Source organism: Suncus etruscus, chromosome 6, assembly GCF_024139225.1.
Source record: "Suncus etruscus isolate mSunEtr1 chromosome 6, mSunEtr1.pri.cur, whole genome shotgun sequence".
NCBI lineage: Eukaryota > Metazoa > Chordata > Mammalia > Eulipotyphla > Soricidae > Suncus > Suncus etruscus.
Window position 1 is genome coordinate 134,389,301 of NC_064853.1, and position 21,015 is coordinate 134,410,315.

The 21,015-nt window shown below is 50.0% G+C and overlaps 1 protein-coding gene across 1 annotated transcript; it reads right to left on the reverse strand.

The window, feature by feature from the left end:
- Nucleotides 1-788: 788 nt before the first annotated feature.
- Nucleotides 789-16,841, reverse strand: CNOT8 (CCR4-NOT transcription complex subunit 8). The gene is made up of 6 exons (XM_049776084.1): nucleotides 16,653-16,841; nucleotides 12,185-12,378; nucleotides 4,418-4,579; nucleotides 4,037-4,181; nucleotides 3,420-3,530; nucleotides 789-1,965 (listed from the first exon to the last, which is right to left on the reverse strand). The coding sequence occupies exons 1-6, from the start codon at nucleotides 16,767-16,769 to the stop codon at nucleotides 1,816-1,818; spliced, it is 879 nt and encodes a 292-aa protein (XP_049632041.1). The 5' UTR covers nucleotides 16,770-16,841; the 3' UTR covers nucleotides 789-1,815.
- Between the last annotated feature and the right edge of the window lie 4,174 nt (nucleotides 16,842-21,015).

A 21,015-nucleotide genomic window follows, 5' to 3' on the forward strand; every position in this document is an offset into this window, starting at 1 on the left:
GCTACCCACAAATGACCATTCTCTTGCTGTTGAATGAATGCTTTGGTCTTCTAAACATCTGGAAATGTCAGCATCCAACAAATGTCACACTAGTAACATCCCAGTTACCAGAACAGACTGGGCCTGGCCTGGAGGGAGTAAGGGCTTCATGGAGAGTTGGCTTTTGCCTGCTCATTTCATTCCTTTCCAGGGCTGGAGGCTGGGTCAGCAGGAATGAAAGGTTCCCATTCCCAGGAGCTCTTGCCAACAGGAAACCACACAGGTTTTCAAGTCTGCTGGATGCTGGGTCTTTTTCAAACAAGTTTTACAATTTAGAAAAATGCTTACTATCTCCTCCCCAACCCCAAGGCAAATTGCAAATATGTTGACTAAGGTCCAGAGTTCTTTACATACGTAGATGAACTTTTAAAATAAATGCATTGCGTGGGGCCAGAGCAATAGTGCTGCAGTAGGGTGTCTGCCTTGCATGTGTCCCATATAGTCCTCCGAATCAGAAGCAATTTCTGAGCTCGAAGCCAGGAGTAACTCCTGAGCGTCACAGGGTGTGTGCCCCCCCCCCCCCCAAATAATGCATTGCTGGAACCAGAGAGGTAGAACAGCAAGGAGAGCACTTGCATGTGGCCAGCTCTAGAGGGACCCCTGGGCACCCACCCAAAAACAAACCAATAAAAAGGAATATGCATTTACATGATTCCTCATACCAATGGGCAGGTTTGCATGGGAGACACTTCCCCGTTACCCACTCCAATGGCCAGCAAAGACCAGACCTCTTGACACAGTCCAGTGATTAAAAATTTTTATTTTATAAAATTAAAAACAATATTTACAAGCGTCTTAAATACCAGCTTATAATGTGACATTTACTCATTCCAGATGAAATTTTATAGCAGGCCCAGTCATCCAGTACAGTGGTACCAGTTCTCATGTACATCTGTCAAGGAGGGGGCAACGATCGGTTTTGGGAAACTTGTCTCCATACTCTAGTCATTCAGAAAATACTGTATCACTTAAATGGCTAGTTTGTAAAAACGCCAATTTGTGAGCTTCCCGCTTCAGGTAGCCCTTTCTTTCCGTCCATGGACTGTTTGAAGATCCCTGTTTCTGGGACTCCTCCTACCTTCACCCTACACCCCCAGCCTGCTAACAGGAAAAACAGGGAAAAGGACTCTGTAGAGAACCTGAAGAGCGTCTGAAATGGTGTCACCAGAAATCCAACCGGCTTGATCCAAAATCTGGCCTGACTCCTGTCAGGCTCAAGAGTGAGATGATTTTGAATGGCCTGTGGAACACAGAATCTCTGGCAGTAGAGTGTAGAGAAGACGCTAGTGGTTGACTGGGGTCCTTGGGGAATGGAAGGGCCAGGACCAGCATGGGAGTTTTCAGAAGCCTTTTCCATCTTCTTGGCATTCTCATCTTAGCAGCACCAAACAATTCATTTCATAGAGTAGTACACTGCAAAGTGAAGGGTGAGAGGCACAGGAGGGACCGAGTCTCAGCTCTCCACAGCAACACCAGAGTGTGAGCTGGGCTCAGCTGAGAATGAGCTGCAGGTCCTCATCCTCAAGCAAGCAACAGGTTTCAAAAGAAACGAGACAACAGGTAAGAGTTATAGACACTTTACTCATTTGTTTCGACTTGTCCTGGGTATTTAAAAAGGAGCCACAGATGCAGATGCCAGGTGCAGTGGGGAAGACTTGGTGGCTGTGCTTAGCAGACTGCCTCCTGTGACTCCAGATTTTGTCCAGGTGAGGCTGACACTGCTCTGGGTGCATGACGGTGCAATGTGTGGTGAGCAGTGTGGGGCCGGGCCAGGGCTCACTGCTGCATGCTGCTGATGAGGGCCAGGATGCTCATTTTCTCAGGTGCAGAGTCCACGTCGTCGCTCTGTTTCTGGGCCACGCCTGTGCCTAGCCCATACAGCCGCCCGCAGTACTTGGCATCATCAATACTGTCCTCAAAAAACAGCTGCGGAACAGGACAGAGAAAAGCTGTTGAGAAGAATGCCGGATCTAAACAGTTTCCCATCACCATTGACTTGCTCTTGAGACCTGGCGTAAAAGGTGCCCAAATCCTCCAAGAGCCTCCCATACCCTTCCTGGCCTCCCCCACTAGATTCTCTGTCATGGCGTTTCTATTAGACCAAATGAGACTTTCTCATCCATAGCCACTCCACTATGATCATCACCTCACACCTAACCTGTCACTGCACACACCTGGCCTCCTCCTAGCTCTTGCCCCGAGCCCAGGTCTGTTTATTTCCTGTATCTGAGTCTGCTTTGTCTTGTCCAAGTACTGCCTCTAAATTCGATGGGACCAAAGTGAATATGTCTTTCTCTTTTCCCTCAGCATGGCATCTGGTTCCAACCCTGCAGTCACTCATACATAGCCTTTCTCTCCTTGTATGAGGCTGAATGGGATTCCCATTTTCTTTATGCACCATTCACCAGTGGACATTTTATAGTGCCTCTGAATGCTGCTGCAGAGAACATGGAGGTGGGCGTGATCTTTGCGCTCATATTTTCATCTTCCCTGGGCAGAAAAGGACTTTCTGGATATCACTGAGCTGTCTTCAATTTCTCCATGCAGCCCCTCCACCTAACTGGCTACACCAATGCATGCATGCTTTCTTCTGTGCTTAGAAAACCAACCTGTTTTCACATCTTCCACAGCACTTTCTGCCTCCACCTTCCTTCCTCCTGTCTTGTGACCATTACTATTTGCAAGAAATACTGCAGGTTATGACGGGGTTCACCCTGCATCATGCTTTGTTTTGGTTTGGTTTTTGGGCCACATCCAGAGGCGCTCAGGGGTTATTCCTGGCTTTGTGCTCAGAAGTCACTCCAGGCAGGCTTGGGGGACCAAATGGGATGCTGGGATTCGAACCACCATCTGTTCAAATCAGCTGTGTGCAAGGTAAACCCCTTACCACTGCGCTCTCTCTCCAGCCCCTGGGGCTGCTTTTAGATTAGCACAGTTTGCTTGAGTGCCCACTAGCTCCAGAATAGATTCTCAAAAGAATGACAGTCCTAGATTAGCACAATTCATCAACAATATCCATTTGTTGGGCCAGAGCAGTGGCGCAAGTGATAAGGTGTCTATCTGCCTTGCCAGCTCTAGCCTAAGACAGACTGCAGCTTGATCCCCCAGCGTCCCATATGGTCCCCCCCAAGTCAGGAGCTATTTCTGAGCGCATATCCAGGAGTAAACCCTGAGTGTCACAGGGTGTGCCCCCCAAAAAAAAATCAATAAATATCCATTTGTTTCATGTGGGCTATGGAGCATTAGGAAGCCCCGAGCACCAGACTAATAGGCCTCCACTCAAGCTTGGCCTGCACTGACCAACAAAACCATGACAAGTGCTCTCAAAGTAGTTCCCAACTTTCTGTACAGATCCCTGCTCAGCCGCAGTCCCATCTCACCTCCTTCATCCTGAAGAAGGCCATGCCAGTGAGCAGGGAGTCCGAGCCAGCCTGGTGCTGCCTCCCAATGCGCTGTAGGTCCAACTGATCTGCCACCTCCTGAAGGCCTCCCTGAAAGCAGAGACGTGATCATGGCAGCCCCACCACCCGTCCCTCAGCCTCCTAAATACAGAAGGGGGAGGGGGGCCGAGGAGACAGAATGACACGCTTTAGGAGCACTACTGGCCTACTGAGCCCTCCAACAAGAGCCAGAAGTCCAGGTTGATCTGACCTTGGGCAGCAAAGCACCACTGAGGGGGAAGGACCACCCCCCTATACTATTATACTATTAACAGACTCATGGCCACCTGTTCCCCGTGCATCCCACCTGGCTGTCTCAAGAGCCACAGAAGTGGGGTAGAGAGATAGCATGGAGGTAAGGCGTTGCCTTGCATGCAAAAGGGCAGTAGTTCAAATCCTGGCATCCCATATGGTCCCCCGAGCCTGCTGGGGGTGATTTCTGAGCGTAAAGCCAGGAGGAACCCCTGAGCGCTGCCGGGTATGACCCAAAAAAAAAAAAAACAAAAAAAAAAAAAAAACAAAAAACAAAAAAAAAGAGCCACAGAAGCACTGTCTACCTTGAGATTTTTGCAGCTCTTCATCAAGTACTTCACATCATAGATGGATGGAAAGAAAAGGTTCAGAATGTGGAAAAATTCATGCTCTTCTTCTGGCAAGCGAGAATCCGTGAGTAACTTGACCATGTAGCCAAAATCATAGCCACTACAAGGAGAGGGGAGATGGGGTGAAGCAGCAGTGCACACAGGCATGTAGGAAGCCTAAAGAAGGGCATGGGTGGGTCTTGACCATCAATGCTCAAAGGAACACACCACCTGAACTTGCCAGGAAACCCAACGAGACAGACCCCACAGGTGCCTGTCTGCCTCTATGCCATGCATGAAGAGCATCTGCCCAGGTACAACAGTAGCCAACACTGACATGGCCTCTTACCCACCCACCTGTGAAAGGACAACCACTTGACGTTATCACAGAGAACCACGCCTGACGTCATGAGCAGCTCTGCAAAGTGCAGCGTGTCAATCCCTTCTTCCTCGTGCTTCTGGAACTGCAGCCCCGAGTGGGCCAGGAGATCTATGGAATCCTGGGAGTACATGTCCTCACTGGAAAAGAAGGAGTTTGTCAGGGTGCTGTAACATCCCAGAGCTTTTCTAGAATGAGTATACAAAAATGCTCTCCTGAGTCAAGAAGAGGAGGGAACGTGGGGACCTGGGTTCTGAACAAGGAGGGACTCCATTTTGTAAAGGCTACAAGTTAAACTTTCTCCAGGCTATTTCCAATAATACCACCCAAGCAACCTAGCCATGCCAAGTAACCTATCTGGAAAGGACAAAAGGGGGCAGTAAGAAGGTACCCTAAACAACAGCCAATCATTTTAAAGATCATCAAAAAGCTAGAATCCAAGGTCTGGAGAGATAGCATAGAGATAGTTTGTTTGCCTTGCATGCAGAAGGACAGTAGTTCGAATACTGGCATCACATATGGTTCCCCCAAGCCTGCCAGGAGCGATTTCTGAGAGTAGAGCCAGGAGGAATCCCTGAGCACTGCCGGGTGTGACCCAAAAAACAAAAACAAACAAAAACCAGCTAGAATCTCCCTTTATCCCCTCCCTATATAAACCAATTCATGATCTTGGGTGGTGTTCATCTCCTGCAAGAGAAACCCTGTCATCAGTTTGGAATTTATGGTAAACGGATTAAAATTTTGGACAGCTTTTATGTATAGAAGAGAATACAAGTTTTTTTTTTCTCCTTTTTCACCTTCTCTCCTCGCTATACTCTGGGGTTAATGATGTTTAGGACACTACCAATTGTGTTGCTTCGTGCAGTTATTCTAAATACTACATATAAGTGATATCATTCTGTATTTATCCTTTTTCTGGCTTACTTTATTTAGCATAGTATCTTCAAGTTCCATCATGTTGCTGCAAATTGCATGATCGCATCATTTCTTATATATTGCATTGTAAATACATACCCCATCTTTATGATCCACTCAACTGTTGTTGGGCATCTAGGTTGATTCCAAGTCTAACCTATTGTACTGAGAGCTGCAATGAATAGCGGTGTGCAAACATCCCTTTGGATGAATGTATTTTTTGCCCTGGGGATAGATACCCAAAAGGGGGATTGCTAGGTCAGATGGCAGCTCAATTTTGAGTTTAGTGAGAACCCTCCAGACTGTTTTCCATAGAGGTTGGATCAGGCAGCATTACCACCAGCAATGGAGGAGAGTTCCTTTCTCACCATGTCCTCACCAACAGATTGTTCCCAGTATTTTTGATATGCATCATCCTCATTGGTGTAAGATGGTAACTCACTGTTGTCTTCATTTGGATTTCCCTAAGGATAAGTGATGATGAACATTTTTTCATGTCTGTCTGTTGGTCCTCCTCATAAGAACCTGTTCATCTCCTCTCTCCGTTGTTTTTTTCTTTGTTTTTGGCCATACCCGGTGATGCTCAGGGGTTACTCCTGGCTATGCACTCAGAAATCGCTCCTGGCTTAGGGGAACCATATGGGACGCCAGGGGATCAAACTGAGGTCTGTCCTACGTCAACCGCCACATGCAAGATAAATGCCCTACCACTGCGCCACCGCTGCTCCTGGGCCCCTCTCTCCATTTTTATTATTTTATTTTTGGTTTTTCCACCACACCCAGTGACGCTCAGGGGTTACTCCTGGCTATGCACTCAGAAATTGCTCCTGGCTTGGGGGACCATATGGGATGCTGGGGGATCAAACTGCAGTCCAGCCTAGGCTAGCATGCACATAAGGCAGACAGATGCCTTATGGCTTGTGCCACTGCTCCGGCTCCCCCTCTTCATTTTTTGAAGGGGTTTTTGAGTTTTGTGGAGTTAACCTTGTTAACCTTTGTGAACTTTGTATATCCTAGAAATCAACCCTTTATCTGATGTGTTGAGTGCAAAGATTTTCTCCCAGTTAGTTGCCTTCTAATTTTAGTTCGTACTTGACTTTGACATAGGATCTGTACAAAAACCAAAAGCTCGAACTAGAGAAACCTGACTGCAACAATCGTGATTGTGAAGAACTTTTACTGAGACCACAGAGAAAGGTTTTGGGGTTAGATGACTTAGTATGCCTAGAACCTGTATGGCAGGATGCTTCATGGGTTAGTCTCCCTGTTTTTAGGCCAAAAGGCCAAAGATTATTTCTTTCTATTTCCCCATATTTTGCTGTGTCAAAAAAAAAGAAGAAAGAAAAAAAAAACTGCCACACACATACCTTTTTTTTGGTTTTCGGTTTTTGGGCCACACCCGGCGGTGCTCAGGGGTTACTCCTGGCTGTCTGTTCAGAAATAGCTCCTGGCAGGCACAGGGGACCATATGGGACACCGGGATTTGAACCAACCACCTTTGGTCCTGGATCGGCTGCTTGCAAGGCAAATGCCACTGTACTATCTCTCCAGGCCCCCACATACAAACCGTTTTTAAAAAAATTTTTTTTTTTTGGTGTTTGGGTCACACCCGGCAACACTCAGTGGTTACCATATTTGATGTGGGGATTCAAACCACCATCTGTCCTGGGTCAGCTACGTGCAAGGCAAACACCCTACCGCTGTGCAGCACCCACTTTTTTAAATTTTATTGTATTGTATTTTTTTTCTCTTATCTTTTAAGTTGAGGCCCCACCTTTTTCATAGAACCTTGGGACACAGATTACTTCATTTTACCATATATTCCACATTCTTCTATAAAACTAAGAAAGGAATATAGAAAGGCTGGGGGCCAGAGGCCAAGTGGTCTCGGATACAATGGCAGGGAAATAAATAAGGACTGAACTAAATATCCAAGCCAAAGTCAACGATAATAGAATCAAGGGACCTAAACTTTTAACAATCTAAACTTAAAGAGGCCTCTTATACTGGCAGGCCAGGGGGCAAAGGGTAATGGTGTAGGATGCATTCTGGGGCATTGGTGGAAGGAGGTTGACACTGGCAGTGGGAAGGGCCCTGACTCATTGTACATCTGAAATTCAACTATGAAGGACTCTGTAGATCACAATTGTTTCGATAAAGTAAAAATTTTTTAAATAAAAAATAAATTTTTGGTCAAATTCAAAAAAGAAAAAGAAATGCTCTCCTGGTGCCGGAGAGATAGTGCAGAGGTAGGGCAATTGCCTTGCATGCTGCCAACCCGGGAGGGTCCCGGTTCAATTTCCGGCTATCCTACATGGTCCCCCAGCCTGCCAGGGGCAATTTCAGAGTGCAGATCCAGGAATAAGCCCTGAGCACCGTTGGGTGTGGTCCTAAAGAATAATAATAAAATGCTCTCCTAATTGGGCCTAACTGGGGAGGGCTCTTGCCTTGCTGTGGTCCATCCCTAGCACCACAGAGGTAGCACCAAGTTCTACATACAATAAGTTAGCCCTGAGCACTGCTGGGTGCAGCTCAAATTAAAAAAAGGGGGGGAGGGGCCGGAGAGATAGCATGGAGGTAAGGCGTTTGCCTTTCATGCAGGAGGTCATCGGTTCGAATCCCGGCGCCCCATATGGTCCCCTGTGCCTGCCAGGAGCAATTTCTGAGCCTGGAGCCAGGAATAACCCCTGAGCACTGCCAGGTGTGACCCAAAAACCAAAAAAAAAAAAAAAAAAGGGGGAGAGGGGCTGGAGAGGTGGCGCTAGAGATAAGGTGTCTGCCTTGCAAGCGCTAGCCTAGGACGGACCGTGGTTTATCCACTGGCGTCCCATATGGGCCCCCACCAAGCCAGAAGCTATTTTTGAGCGCATAGCCAGGAGTAACCCCTGAGCATCGAACAGGTGTGGCCCAAAAAGCACAAAAAAAAAAAAAAAAAAAATGGGGGGAGAGTGCCGGAGCGAAAGCACAGTGGTACGGCATATGCCTTGCTGATCCAGGATGGACCTGGGTTCGATCCCCCGCATCCCATATGGTCCCCCAACCCAGGAGCGATTTTTTTTTTTTTGGTTTTTGGGCCACACCCTGTGACGCTCAGGGGTTACTCCTGGCTATGAGCTCAGAAGTCGCTCCTGGCTTGGGGGGACCATATGGGATGCCGGGGGATTGAACCACGGTCCATCCTACGCTAGCACTTGCAAGGCAGACACCTTACCTCTAGCGCCACCTTCCCGGCCCCTCCAGGAGCGATTTCTGAGTGCATAACCAGGAGTAACCCAAGTGTCACCGGGTGTGGTCCAAAATCCCAGAAAAGGGAGGGAGCGTTATTTTTTGTTTTGTTTTGTTTTTTTTGTTTTTGGGCCACACCCGTTTGACGCTCAGGGGTTACTCCTGGCTATGTGCTTAGAAATCGCCCCTGGCTTGGGGGGACCATATGGGACGCCGGGGGATCGAACCGCGGTCCATTCCTTGGCTAGCGCTTGTAAGGCAGACACCTTACCTCTAGTGCCACCTTCCCGGCCCCTAGGGAGCGTTATTTTGAACTCACGCACAAACCCTACAATAAAAAGTCTATTATCCACTGCGTATAGTATCACTGCAATACATATATAAAGGACTAAGCAAGTCTAATAAAATGCAAAGGAACTGGGCCCGGAGAGATAGCACAGCGGCGTTTGCCTTGCAAGCAGCTGATCCAGGACCAAAGGTGGTTGGTTCGAATCCCGGTGTCCCATATGGTCCCCTGTGCCTGCCAGGAGCTATTTCTGAGCAGACAGCCAGGAGTAACCCCTGAGCAACGCCGGGTGTGGCCCAAAAACCAAAAAAAAAAAAAAAAAAAAAAAAAAAAATGCAAAGGAACAATCTAGCTCATCACAGTTACTCTGACTTCCACGACATCCCAAAATACACAACCAACTATGCATGACTTGGAGCTGGTGATTCTCTGGATGCCTTGCAAAACCAGAGCGCACCCAAGCACCTCTCCACTCACCCCAGCCCCTAACCTCTACCAAACCCACCACAAAATTCTACATACCAGGCTGGACTCTGGGCCACGCTGGGTAGCAAGCACCGGAACATGTCCAAGTTACAAATTCTCTGAAACTAAAGCCCCATATGGCCCAGCCTCCCACTTATAGAGATTTATCCAAAGGAACAGAAGCAAGCAGAGGCCAGAACAGAGTCACCTTCAAGCCACTTGGTCCATATGAACCTGTAACTGAGGGTCTAGCCTCACAGCCTGTGCTTCACTACCTCCAGGGACAGGCAACATCATGTGTGAACCACCCGAAGCAGGCTGGGCTGTGGCTCATGAACAGAGCACATGCCTCCCATGAGCAAGCAAGCATGTGATCCTGGCGCTGCAGGAAATAAGAAAACAATGCAGGGGCAGAAGAGATAGTACAGCGGTACAGTGTTTGCCTTGCAAGCTGCCAACCCAGGAAGGACCCAATTCGATGTCCAGCATCCCATATGCCAGACTGCCAGGGGTGATTTCTGACTACAGTGCCAGCAGTAGCCCCTGAGTGCCAGTGGGTTGGCCCAAAATACAATTAATAAATAAATAAAGTTTAAAAAAAACAACGCAGATACCAGTGTTAAAAATATCCCAGGGGGGGCCGGGCGGTGGCGCTGGAGGTAAGGTGCCTGCCTTGCCTGCGCTAGCCTAGGACGGACCGCGGTTCGATCCCCCGGCGTCCCATATGGTCCCCCAAGAAGCCAGGAGCAACTTCTGAGCGCATAGCCAGGAGTAACCCCTGAGCGTCACAGGGTGTGGCCCAAAAACCAAAAAAAAAAAAAAAAATATCCCAGGGGCTGGGTTCAATGGAAAGCTAGTATAACAGGCAGGCACCTACCCTACACCATCGACCCAGGTTCAATCCCCAGTATCCACACCAGGAGTGATACTGAGCGTAGTTGATTGTGACCGCCAAAAAGAAATAGGAATAGTTCTGGCTTGGTGGCAAAAAAATGCACCTGCCTTGCAAGCATAGGGCTACAGGTTTGCTCCTCAGCATCGCCCACACACAATCAAGTGAGCTGTGGCTCCAGAAACATGGCAGCAGCACCAGTGCACGAACCTGGTTATCTCAGCCACCCTAAAAGGAAGGAAAGGCTACTCCATCACTGAGTCAACTGGACTGCTGCTCTGTTACCGGCAGTGTTTGAGGGTGCTGGCACACACAGGGCTGAGAGCTAGTTTCAACTCAGGCCACAATGGGTAGCCCAGCACAATGGAGACTGGAGGTCACAGTGTGACATGAACTCAGTCACATGAAAATAAATACATGTGACTTCACTCACAGGAGTCACTCGAGTCATAGAAGCCAGAGCAGAGGGGGAAAGGGCCAAGCCAATTCCCTCCTGGGGTTTCAGATCTGCTGGGATGGAATCCCAGAGGTGTAGACCTCATAGTAAACACACCCAGATAGGCACTTACCTTTTTTTTTGGGGGGGACCACACCCGGTGACACTCAGGGGTTACTCCTGGCTATGTGCTCAGAAATCGCTCCTGGCTTGGGGGACCACATGGAACGAAGAGGGATCGAACTGAACCGTGGTCCGTTCCAGGCTAGCGCCTTATGGCTTGTACCACCGCTCCGGCCCCAGGCATTTATTTTTTGGGTGTTTATTCCACACCTGGCATAATTCAGGGTCAACTCCAGGTTCTGTGCTCAGGGATCACTCCAAGTGGGACCATGGTGTGCCAGGGATCAAATCAAACAGGGGCTTCCTGCACTAGAGGAAGTGCTCAGCTCACTGCACCCTAAACTGCTGGTAATGGCCACTTTGCTTTGTGGCCATTAGGGCTCGGACAGAAACTCACTCGTGCCAGGCAAGTGTCTACCATACCACTGAGCTTGTCCAGCTTCTTCCTCCTGAGAAGTCACTCCCCATGAGTGACACCCCACAGCTTGAGCAGGAGCTCTTTTCAGATGAGACTGAGGCACGGAAGTGGCCCGGGATCCCCTCAGTAAATTCAGGGACACTGTCACCAACATTCAGCCTCTTTTCTCTAGGCAGGACATCTGCATTGAGCTCAATTCACATTCCAAACCATTCCATGCAGCAGTCCACAATGGCCACTGCTGACCAAAATTAACCAGTTCATGCCTCAAAAGGCAACTGCATCCCCATGAAGCCACTGTCACCCAGCCAAGAAATGTGGGACACTGCTCTGGACACCACACGTCACTTCCTGGCTCTATTCCTGTACCAGATTTGGACATAGCACATACACAGAATGACAAGGCACATCTTTGTCTCTCTGATGTCGAGGCCAGCACCCGCACTGAACGCCCGTCTCTGCTAGACTCCAGCTGCACCATCCATCACTCAAAGCCTGGTCCCTTACAAGCCTTGCTGAAGAGAGCGTGTAAGTGCACAATGGGATGCTCTTCCAGCAGCTACAAATGCTACCTTCTGGGAGCATTGCTTCAGGTCCAGAATTTACCTTGACTCGGAAGGGGTTGCACATCTCATTTTCCTGGCAGTCCTGTGCACTCTCATTTCCCATGTGTTCGCACATATGCCTTCTATCTGGTGACTCAGACAGATCAAGGATACAGGTTTGGATTTGTTTCTCCTGAGAGGTACGTTTTTCCAGGGCTTCTTTGCCACATGCTTTAGCAGAGACATGCAGTTCAAACTGTCTGATCATCATCATTGGGGTGATTTGAGATTTTTTTCAGAAGGGATAGCCCTTCAGACTCTGCTGGCATTTCAGACGACTCCATGCAACCCCTACTGAACCACCAAATTCATGGCATCACTTTGAACCCCCTGTGAGTCCATAAATCACAGCCCTAAACAGAGCAGAGACATACACTTACGTCAGGTTGAATTTGAAGTTGAACTGCCAAGTGTTGATTCCAGAAGGATATTCTCCCTTCTCATTCGTGAACGTAAGTCCAAGTTGGATAATTTTTAAAAGATCAACATTGCATCGTAAAAGCTGATACTGGTAATCAATGGAACTACGAAATTCACCGATGGGTCGCACCACAACACCTGGAAATTCTGTGTCCTGGAAAAGAAACACATTTTTCATCAGAGGGCACACTGAATGGACAGTCCATAAGCAGAACATTTTCCTTGGTTTCTGCAACAAGTCTCAACTTGTGCACAATAACTTCTTTTTTTTTTTTTTTTTTTTTTTTTTGGTTTTTGGGCCACACCCAGTAACGCTCAGGGGTTACTCCTGGCTATGTGCTCAGAAGTTGCTCCTGGCTTGGGGGACCATATGGGACACCGGGGGATCGAACCGCGGTCCGTCCAAGGTTAGCGCAGGCAAGGCAGGCACCTTACCTTTAGCGCCACCGCCCGGCCCCGCACAATAACTTCTTAACATTCTGAAATTTGGGGGTTTCTATATGTGTGTGGTACCAGGGTACAAACCTCTGGCCTCACACAGACCAGACATTCGCTCCAATGCCCAGATCTGTTCGAAACCCTAATACACTAATCCTGCGACAGCAACAAAAGCAGAGAAATCAGGAAGCTTTGCATAACAACTCAAGATTTTTACTGGCATCTAAACAACAGTTGCTACATGAAGAACAATACAACAAGAACAGACAGCTAAGAACATTCTGGATCAGGGATGTATGTCACTTAGGCATACATCCTGTGAGCCCCTAAGTTTGAGGCCTAGCACCACGGGAAAAAAATCTGTAACTAAAACTAGGATTCTAGATTGAAAAACATAGCCACATCATTACAGAAACAGTGCATCGCTGGAGAGATAGGAAGAGGCCGGAGAGATAGCACAGCAGTAGGACATTTGCCTTACACACAGCCGATCCAGGATAGACCATGGTTCGAATGTGGTTCCCCAAGCCTGCCAGGAGCTATTTCTGAGCATAGAGCAAGGCGTAACCCCTGAGTGTGCCAGGTGTGACCCAAAAAAAAAAAAAAACAAACAGAAAATAACAGCGGTCACCAGAGTTAATCTGAGTAAGAAAATAAGCAAGAGCAGAGCTCAGAATATCAGAGTATAGATGGAAACAAGCAAACACACACATCCTCTCATGAGAAAAGAGACTTGGGCTATGCCCAAGTGCTAAGTCTACTCTCGCTCAGTAATCAGGGATCATGAGGGTGCAATAAACGAACCTGGGTTCTTTGAGTCACCTCTATGGCCCCAGAATTGTCCTTTTTTTTTTTTTTTTTTAATTTTGGGCCACACCTGGTGACGCTCAGGGGTTACTCCTGGCTATGCACTCAGAAATCACTCCTGGCTTGGGGGACCATTTATTTGGGATTCCGGGAGATCAAACCAAACCAGTCTGTCCTGGGTCAGCCACGTGCAAAGCAAACACCCTACCACGGCGCCGAAGAATTTTTTGCGTCATTTTTATTTTATTATTTTTTTGTTTTTTGGGGGGGCACACCAGGCGGCATTCAGGGATTACTCTGGCTCTGTGCTCAGAAATCACTCCTGGGGGCCGGCGAGGTGGCGCTTAGAGGTAAGGTGTCTGCCTTGCAAACACTAGCCAAGAAAGGACCGAGGTTCATTCCCCCGGCATCCCACATGATCCCCCCAAGCCAGGGGCAATTTCTGAGCGCTTAGCCAGGAGTAACCCCTGAGCATCAAACGGGTGTGGCCCGAAAAAAAAAATCAAATCACTCCTGGCAGGCTCGCTCAGGGGACCATATGGGATACCGGGATTCGAACCACTGTCTGTCCTAGAACAACTGCGTGCAAGGAAAATGCCCTACTACTGTGCTATCTCTCCAGCCCCATTATTTGCTTTTTAAACAAATTGTGTCTTTTTTTTTTGTTTGTTTTTGTTTTTGTTTTTGGGTCACACCCAGCAGCACTCAGGGGTTACTCGGAAATCGCTCCTGGCAGGTTCGGGGGACCATATGTGATGCCGGGGTTCGAACCACTGTCCTTCTGCATGCAGGCCAAACTATCTTATGCTAACTCTCTGGCCCCAATTGCATCTTTTTTTTGTCTGTTTTGGGGCCACACCTGGTGACATTCAGGGGTTACTTCTGGCTATGTGCTCAGAAATCGCTCCTGGCTTGGGGGACCATATGGGACACTGGGGGAATCAAACCGCAGTCCGTCCTAGGTCAGCTGCGTGCAAAGCAAGTTCCCTACCACTGCACCACTGCTCCAACCCCAAATTGTGTCCTTTTTGTTTTGTTTTGTTTTTTTGGATCACACCTGGCTGTGCTCAAAGGTTATTCCTGGCTCTACTTAGAAATCGCTCCTGGCAGGCTCAGGGGACCATATGGGAAGCTGGGATTCGAGCCATTGTCCTTTTGCAAGCTAGGCAAATGCCTACCTACCTCCATGCTATCTCTCTGCCCCCCAAATTGTGTCTTTTTAAAAAAAATTTTGAGTCCAAGGCCATAGAGGTAACTCAGCGGGTTGGGCATTTGCACACATATACTGGGTCAGTACACGGCTGACCCAACTTTAATCCCCCACATTCCCATATGGTCCCCCAAATCTGCTAGGAGTAATTTCTTTTTTCTTTTTCTTCTTCTTTTTTTTTTTTTTTTGGTTTTTCAGGCCACACCCATTTGATGCTCTGGGGTTACTCCTGCCTAAGCGCTCAGAAATTGCCCCTGGCTTGGGGGGACCATATGGGACGCCGGGGGATCAAACCACCGCTAGCGCTTGCAAGGCAGACACCTTACCTCTAGTGCCACCTCGCCGGCCCCGCCAGGAGTAATTTCTGAGCACACAGCCAAGAAACAGCCAACTGTGGCCCAAAAAAACAAAACAAAACAAAAACTCCATAACTAGTAGTGTTTAGGGCTTACTCCTACATCTGCTCTGTATTATCTCTCCATCCAAATTCTTTGTCTTAATTTTGGCAATTAATGATAAAGAAATGGCTTTAAACAAGATTCAGATACTGGGGCCAGAGCAGTGGCGCAAGCAGAAGGGCGTTTGGTTTGCCTTGTGCACGTCTAACCTAGGACAGACCGAGGTTCGATCCCCCAGTGTCCCATATGGTCCCCAAAGCCAGAACTGATTTCTGAACACATAGCCGGGAGTAACCCGTGAGCGTCAGCGATGTGGCCAAAAACAAACAAACAAACAAAAAGGGATTCAGATCCACCAAATGAGAGGATATGTATTTCATTGTAATTTCTCAATCGGTTAATCCTTTTTAAACTTGGGTTTTTGTGGGCCCAGAGAGATAGCACAGCGGCGTTTGCCTTGCAAGCAGCCGATCCAGGACCAAAGGTGGTTGGTTCGAATCCCGGTGTCCCATATGGTCCCCTCTGCCTGCCAGGAGCTATTTCTGAGAAGACAGCCAGGAATAACCCCTGAGCAACGCCGGGTGTGGCCCAAAAAGCAAAAAAAAAAAAAAAAAAATTGGGTTTTTGTTTTTGCCACACAGGGAATTCCATCCAGGTGTTATGCATTCACATAAGGCATGGGCTTTACCAGTGAGCACTTGCCTAGGTCCTCCTTCCAGTTTTAAGACTTTAAGATTGTGGTTTTCAAGGGCCAGAGAGATAGCATAGCGGTGGGCCATTTGCCTTGCAAGCAGCCGATCCAGGATGGACGGTGGTTTCAATACCAGCATCCCATATGGTTCCCCATGACTGCCAGGAGCGATATCTGAGTGCAGAGCCAGGAGTAACTCTGAGCGCCGCCGGGTGTGACCCCCTTTCCCCCAAAATATTACCACAAGATTGTGGTTTTCAACTGTCTATGGAGCACTATCCGTCGGCATAAATTTCCTGTGATCCTTGAAAATGCTACTGCTGGTTCTCCAAAATTCACAGGCATGAAAGATGAAACTGCTGCTCTGGGACAGTGGGGCTGTCAAAATGTCAGCCGAAGATGCAGTTATGACTTGGCCACACTGTTGTCTTATGGAAAGGGCACTGCCCTCCACCACAGTCCACAGACCCTGGCAGGTGGGTAGGTAACAAATCATTTTACTCAAAACAAAGCACTTCAGGGCCAGAGAGATAACATGGAGGTAGGACGTTTGTCTTGCATGCAGAAGGACAGTGGTTCGAATCCCGGCATCCCATATGGTTCCCTAAGCCTGCCAGGAGCGATTTCTGAGCATAGAGCCAGGAGTAACCCCTGAGTGCTGCTGGGTGTGACCCAAAAACAAAAACAAACAAAACAAAGCACTTCACTGCCCCAGTCACAGCCCACAGAGTCTTTGAACCACCAAGCCTTAGGGTAGGGACGCAGCTGTAGCGGAGCACCTGTTGGTGTTGTGTGCTCAGCTCTAACTGAACACAACCATGGAAGTCCTTATGGGCTTAAGGTGCATAGCGCCTTATGGAAGTCCATGGAACCTGAAGCCTCACCATGGCGATGTAGCTGTAACTGAGCACGACCTCCCGTATCTTGCGCATCTCCTCCTCCAGGTTGCTGGCCCAGACCTCACAGATCACCTGGCTGTTCTCCACCAGCGCTGCAGGCATCCTGAGGCTGTGGGGAGCACTCCCAGCTCCACAGGTGACGAGACTCAACACACTCAGAACTGCCAGACTCGGAGATGCTGTGCGAGAAGGGATGGAATAGACATCAGTACAGCTTTGGTGAGTGTTGAATTAAATAATTAATGATTGGGCTGGTTGTATTTAATTCAACAGGTGAGGACTATCCTTCTGGACAGTAACAATGACCAGGATGGCAAGGACCCTGCAAGCACAAATCTGTATCTTCTTCCAGATACCTGTACTCCCAATGACTGCTCCAGATCCCTGCACTTCCGGGGCCCGCGCGATAGCGCAGCGGTAGGGCATTTGCCTTGCACTGGGCTGACCCAGGATGGACCTTGGTTAGATCCCCGGTGTCCCATACGGTCCCCCAAGCCAGGAGCGATTTGTGAGCACATAGCCAGGAGTAACCCCTGAGTGTCACGGGGTGTGGCCCCAAAAGTAAAAGAAACAAACAGGGGCTGGAGAGATAGCATGGAGGTAAGGCATGCCTTGCATGCAGAAGGCCAGTGGTTCGAATCCCGGCATCCCATAGGGTCCCCTGAGGCTGCCAAGAGAGATTTGTGAGCGTAGAGCCAGGAGTAACCGGAGTACTGCCAGGTGTGACCCAAAAACCAAAAACCAAAAGAAACAGATACTTGCACTTCCTCCTGACCTCTCCAGACGCCTGCTACTTTCTGCTGCCCCAGACCTCACCGGCACCTAGAAACTTCCCGACAAGCTCCCAGGTGCTGCTTCAGGTACACCAGGAAACTGCCAAAGTCTGAAAAGACTAATCTTTCTCGAAGTCAGCACCCTCAGAGCCACACATTAGGGCTCACCTCTGTGCACCCTACAAAGAGGCAATTTCCTTTTCCCCATAAGCCAGAAGCCCAACCTGACTCAAATGACTGGGAGTCGCTAAGAGTCGTGGAGTAAACACAATCCACCCACCAGTGAAGGTAAGCCTGGGCCACGAATGTCTACTTTTAACTACACAATATTGTAAGGGGCAAAAAAAAGCAAATAAATAAATCAGCAGGTTGGGGCCGGAGGGACAGCACGGCGGCAGGGCGTTCGCCTTGCAGGCAGCCGACCCAGGACCAAGGCCGGTTCGAATCCCAGCATCCCATGTGGCCCCCGTGGTCGAGAGCCAGGAGGAAGCCCAGCGTGTGTGTGGACGGACGGGTGTGACCCAGAGCAAAACCAAGCCAGAGTCAGCAGAGCCGTGGAGCCTAGAGGGGAAGAGGGGCAGGCCTGCCCCAGCCCCTGCGGCCCCACTTGCCCCCGGAGCCCAGCGCGGTGGAGGCCGGGCTGCGTCACTCGCGCCGGCGGCAAAGACGGCGCAGAAGCGGACTCGGCCCAAGGACTGGCGGGCGGCCTCCGACGGCGGCCCTGGGGAGCCTCCCCCGCCCCCGGCTCCGGGACCGAGCCTGTCACGGGCGGCCGAGGCTCTCCCGGGCCGGCGAACGGCCGAGCCCAGAGCGGCGGGGAACGGACGCGCGTCTTCGGAGCCCGCGAGGACGCGAGGCGCCGCTCACCCCGAACGGCGGCGACCCCGAGCCGCGCTGCCCGGAGCCGCTCCCGGGGCCGCGGCGGAGCGGCGAGACACCGCCCGAGCGCCCAGAGTGGCCTCGGGCGCCCCGGCCGCGCCGCTCTACGCACCCGGCCCTCCCGGCTCGCCGGCTCCTCTTCCGTTTACGGCCGCGGAGCGCGCGCGCTCGTGCCCGCGCCGCCCGCCTGCCGCCAGCGCCTCTCGCCTCTCGCCTCTCGCCTCCCCGAACGCGTCCGAGCTCGCGGCGGCGCTGCGCAAGCGCGCTACCCAGAGGGCTCTGCGCGCGAGGCGAGACGGGCCGCGGCGCGCGTGCGCCGTGCGGCGCGCTCGCGAGAGTCGGGCCGACTCCGGGGCTTCGCGAGCTCGCCGGCGGGCTTCCGGTGGGCGGGGCCTCGCCGGGGCGGAAGCCCTGGGAGCGGCGAGCGGCGCGCGTTGTTTCTGCTCTTGGGTGCTCGGGCCTCGCTCCTGGCTTGGGGTCCGGCCGCGGCCCCTCCCGACTCACGTGCGGGCAAACAGACGCTTCCCACGGCCCCGTGGCCCCTGCCTTGCCTTAATGCTATCTTATCTTTTCTTATCTTTTTTTCCTGACAGTATACCCAATTCTTGGAAGCCAATTAGTTGGTCCAAATCTTTTTTTTTTATTATTTTATTTGAACACTTTGATTACATACACGGTTGTGTTTGGGTTTCAGTCATGGAAAGAACACCCCCCCCCATCACCAGTGCAGCATTCCCATCACCAATGTCCCAAATCGCCCTCCTCCCCACCCGACCCCCGCCTGTACTCTAGACAGGCTCTCCATTTCCCTCGTACATTCTCGTTATTAGGGCAGTTCAAAATGTAGTTATTTCCCTAACTAAACTCATCCCTCTTTGTGGTGAGCTTCCTGAGGTGAGCTGCAACTTCCAGCTCTTTTCTCTTTTGTGCCTCAGATCTTATCTTAAAGCGACACTTTTTAGGGAGTCACACCCGGCAGCGCTCAGGTGTTCCTCCTGGCTCTGTGCTCAGAAATCGCTCCCGGCAGGCTGGGGGGACCCTATGGGATGCCGGGATTCGAACCACCATCCTTCTGCATGAAAGGCAAACACAATACCTCCATGCTGTCTCTCCGGCCCCAACCCAACCATCTTTTTTTTGGGGGGGGGGGTCTTTTGGGTCACACCTGGCAGTGCTCAGGAGTTCCTCCTGGCTCCACGCTCGGAAATCGCTCCTGGCAGGCTCAGGGGACCCCATGGGATGCCGGGATTCGAACCACCAAACCTTCTGCATGACAGCCAAACGCCCCACCTCCATGCTATCTCGCTGGCCCTTACTGCTAGATCGTGCACTTAGCTGTCGATCTGAAGAAAAAAAGGACTTTTTTACTTAACAATGTAAAATATATCTGTACAAATTAATAGCCAATTAAAATATGTAATTGGGGCCCGATAGCATAGCAGTAGGGCGTTTGCTTTGCTTAGACGCAGAAGGATGGTGCTTGGAATCCCGGCATCCCACAGGGTTCCCCAGCCTGCCAGGAGCGATTTCTGAGCGTAGAGCCAGGAGGAATCCCTGAGACCTGCCAGACATGACCCAAAAACCAAAAATAAAATAAAAAAATATATATTTAATTTACCTATTTAATGACATTTTTACTCTTGAACATCAGTGCACAGTTTTGCACATCAGGGCTGTAAGATGTTACCTTCGGGCCCGGAGAGATAGCACAGCGGCGTTTGCCTTGCAAGCAGCCGATCCAGGACCAAAGGTGGTTGGTTCGAATCCCGGTGTCCCATAGGGTCCCCCGTGCCTGCCAGGAGCTATTTCTGAGCAGACAGCCAGGAGTAACCTCTGAGCAACGCCGGGTGTGGCCCAAAAACAAAAACAACAACAACAACAAAAAAAGATGTTACCTTCATTTTCACACAGGCTTGTAAGCTACCATCTGTGAGGCGTGATAGTTTTTTTATTATTATTTCTTTGTTTGATCCCCTCAGAATTACTCCTCCTCATAGAAATAAACATTAAGGGCCCCAGGTGGTGGCGCAAGTGGTAGGGCATTTGCATTGCACACACTAACCTAGGACAGACCCTGCAGTTCCATCCCCCAGCATCCCATATGGTCACCCAAGCCAGGAGCGATTTCTGAGCACATAGCCAGGAATAATCCCTGATCATCACCGGGTGTGGCCCAAAAACCAAAAAAAAGAAAGAGGAAGGAAGGAAAGGAGGGAGGATGGAAGGGAAGGAAAAACGTTAAATTAAACAAGTCACTTTTATTTTTATTTTTAAAAAAAATCATCAGGCCTCAAAATTTTGTAAATTAGTTGAGCGTCGAGAGGCGTCAGAGTGATACCACTCCCCACCCTCTTGCTATCACCCTGCTGCTGTCCGAGCTGCGGCAAAGCTTCAAAAAGCTCTATATAGGCAGGGGCCAGAGAGATAGCACAGCGGTAGGAAGCTTGCCTTGCAAGCAGCTGACCCAGGACCAAAGGTGGCTCAAATCCCAAAGTCCCATTTGGTCCCCCGTGCCTACTAGGAGCAATTCCTGAGCAGGAGTAGCCCCTGAGCACCATGGGGTGCAGCCTAAGAACAAAAAAAAAAGGGGCCTGGAAGAGATAGCACAGCGGCGTTTGCCTGGCAAGCAGCCAATCCAGGACCAAAGGTGGTTGGTTTGAATCCCGGTGTCCCATATGGTCCCCCATGCCTGCCAG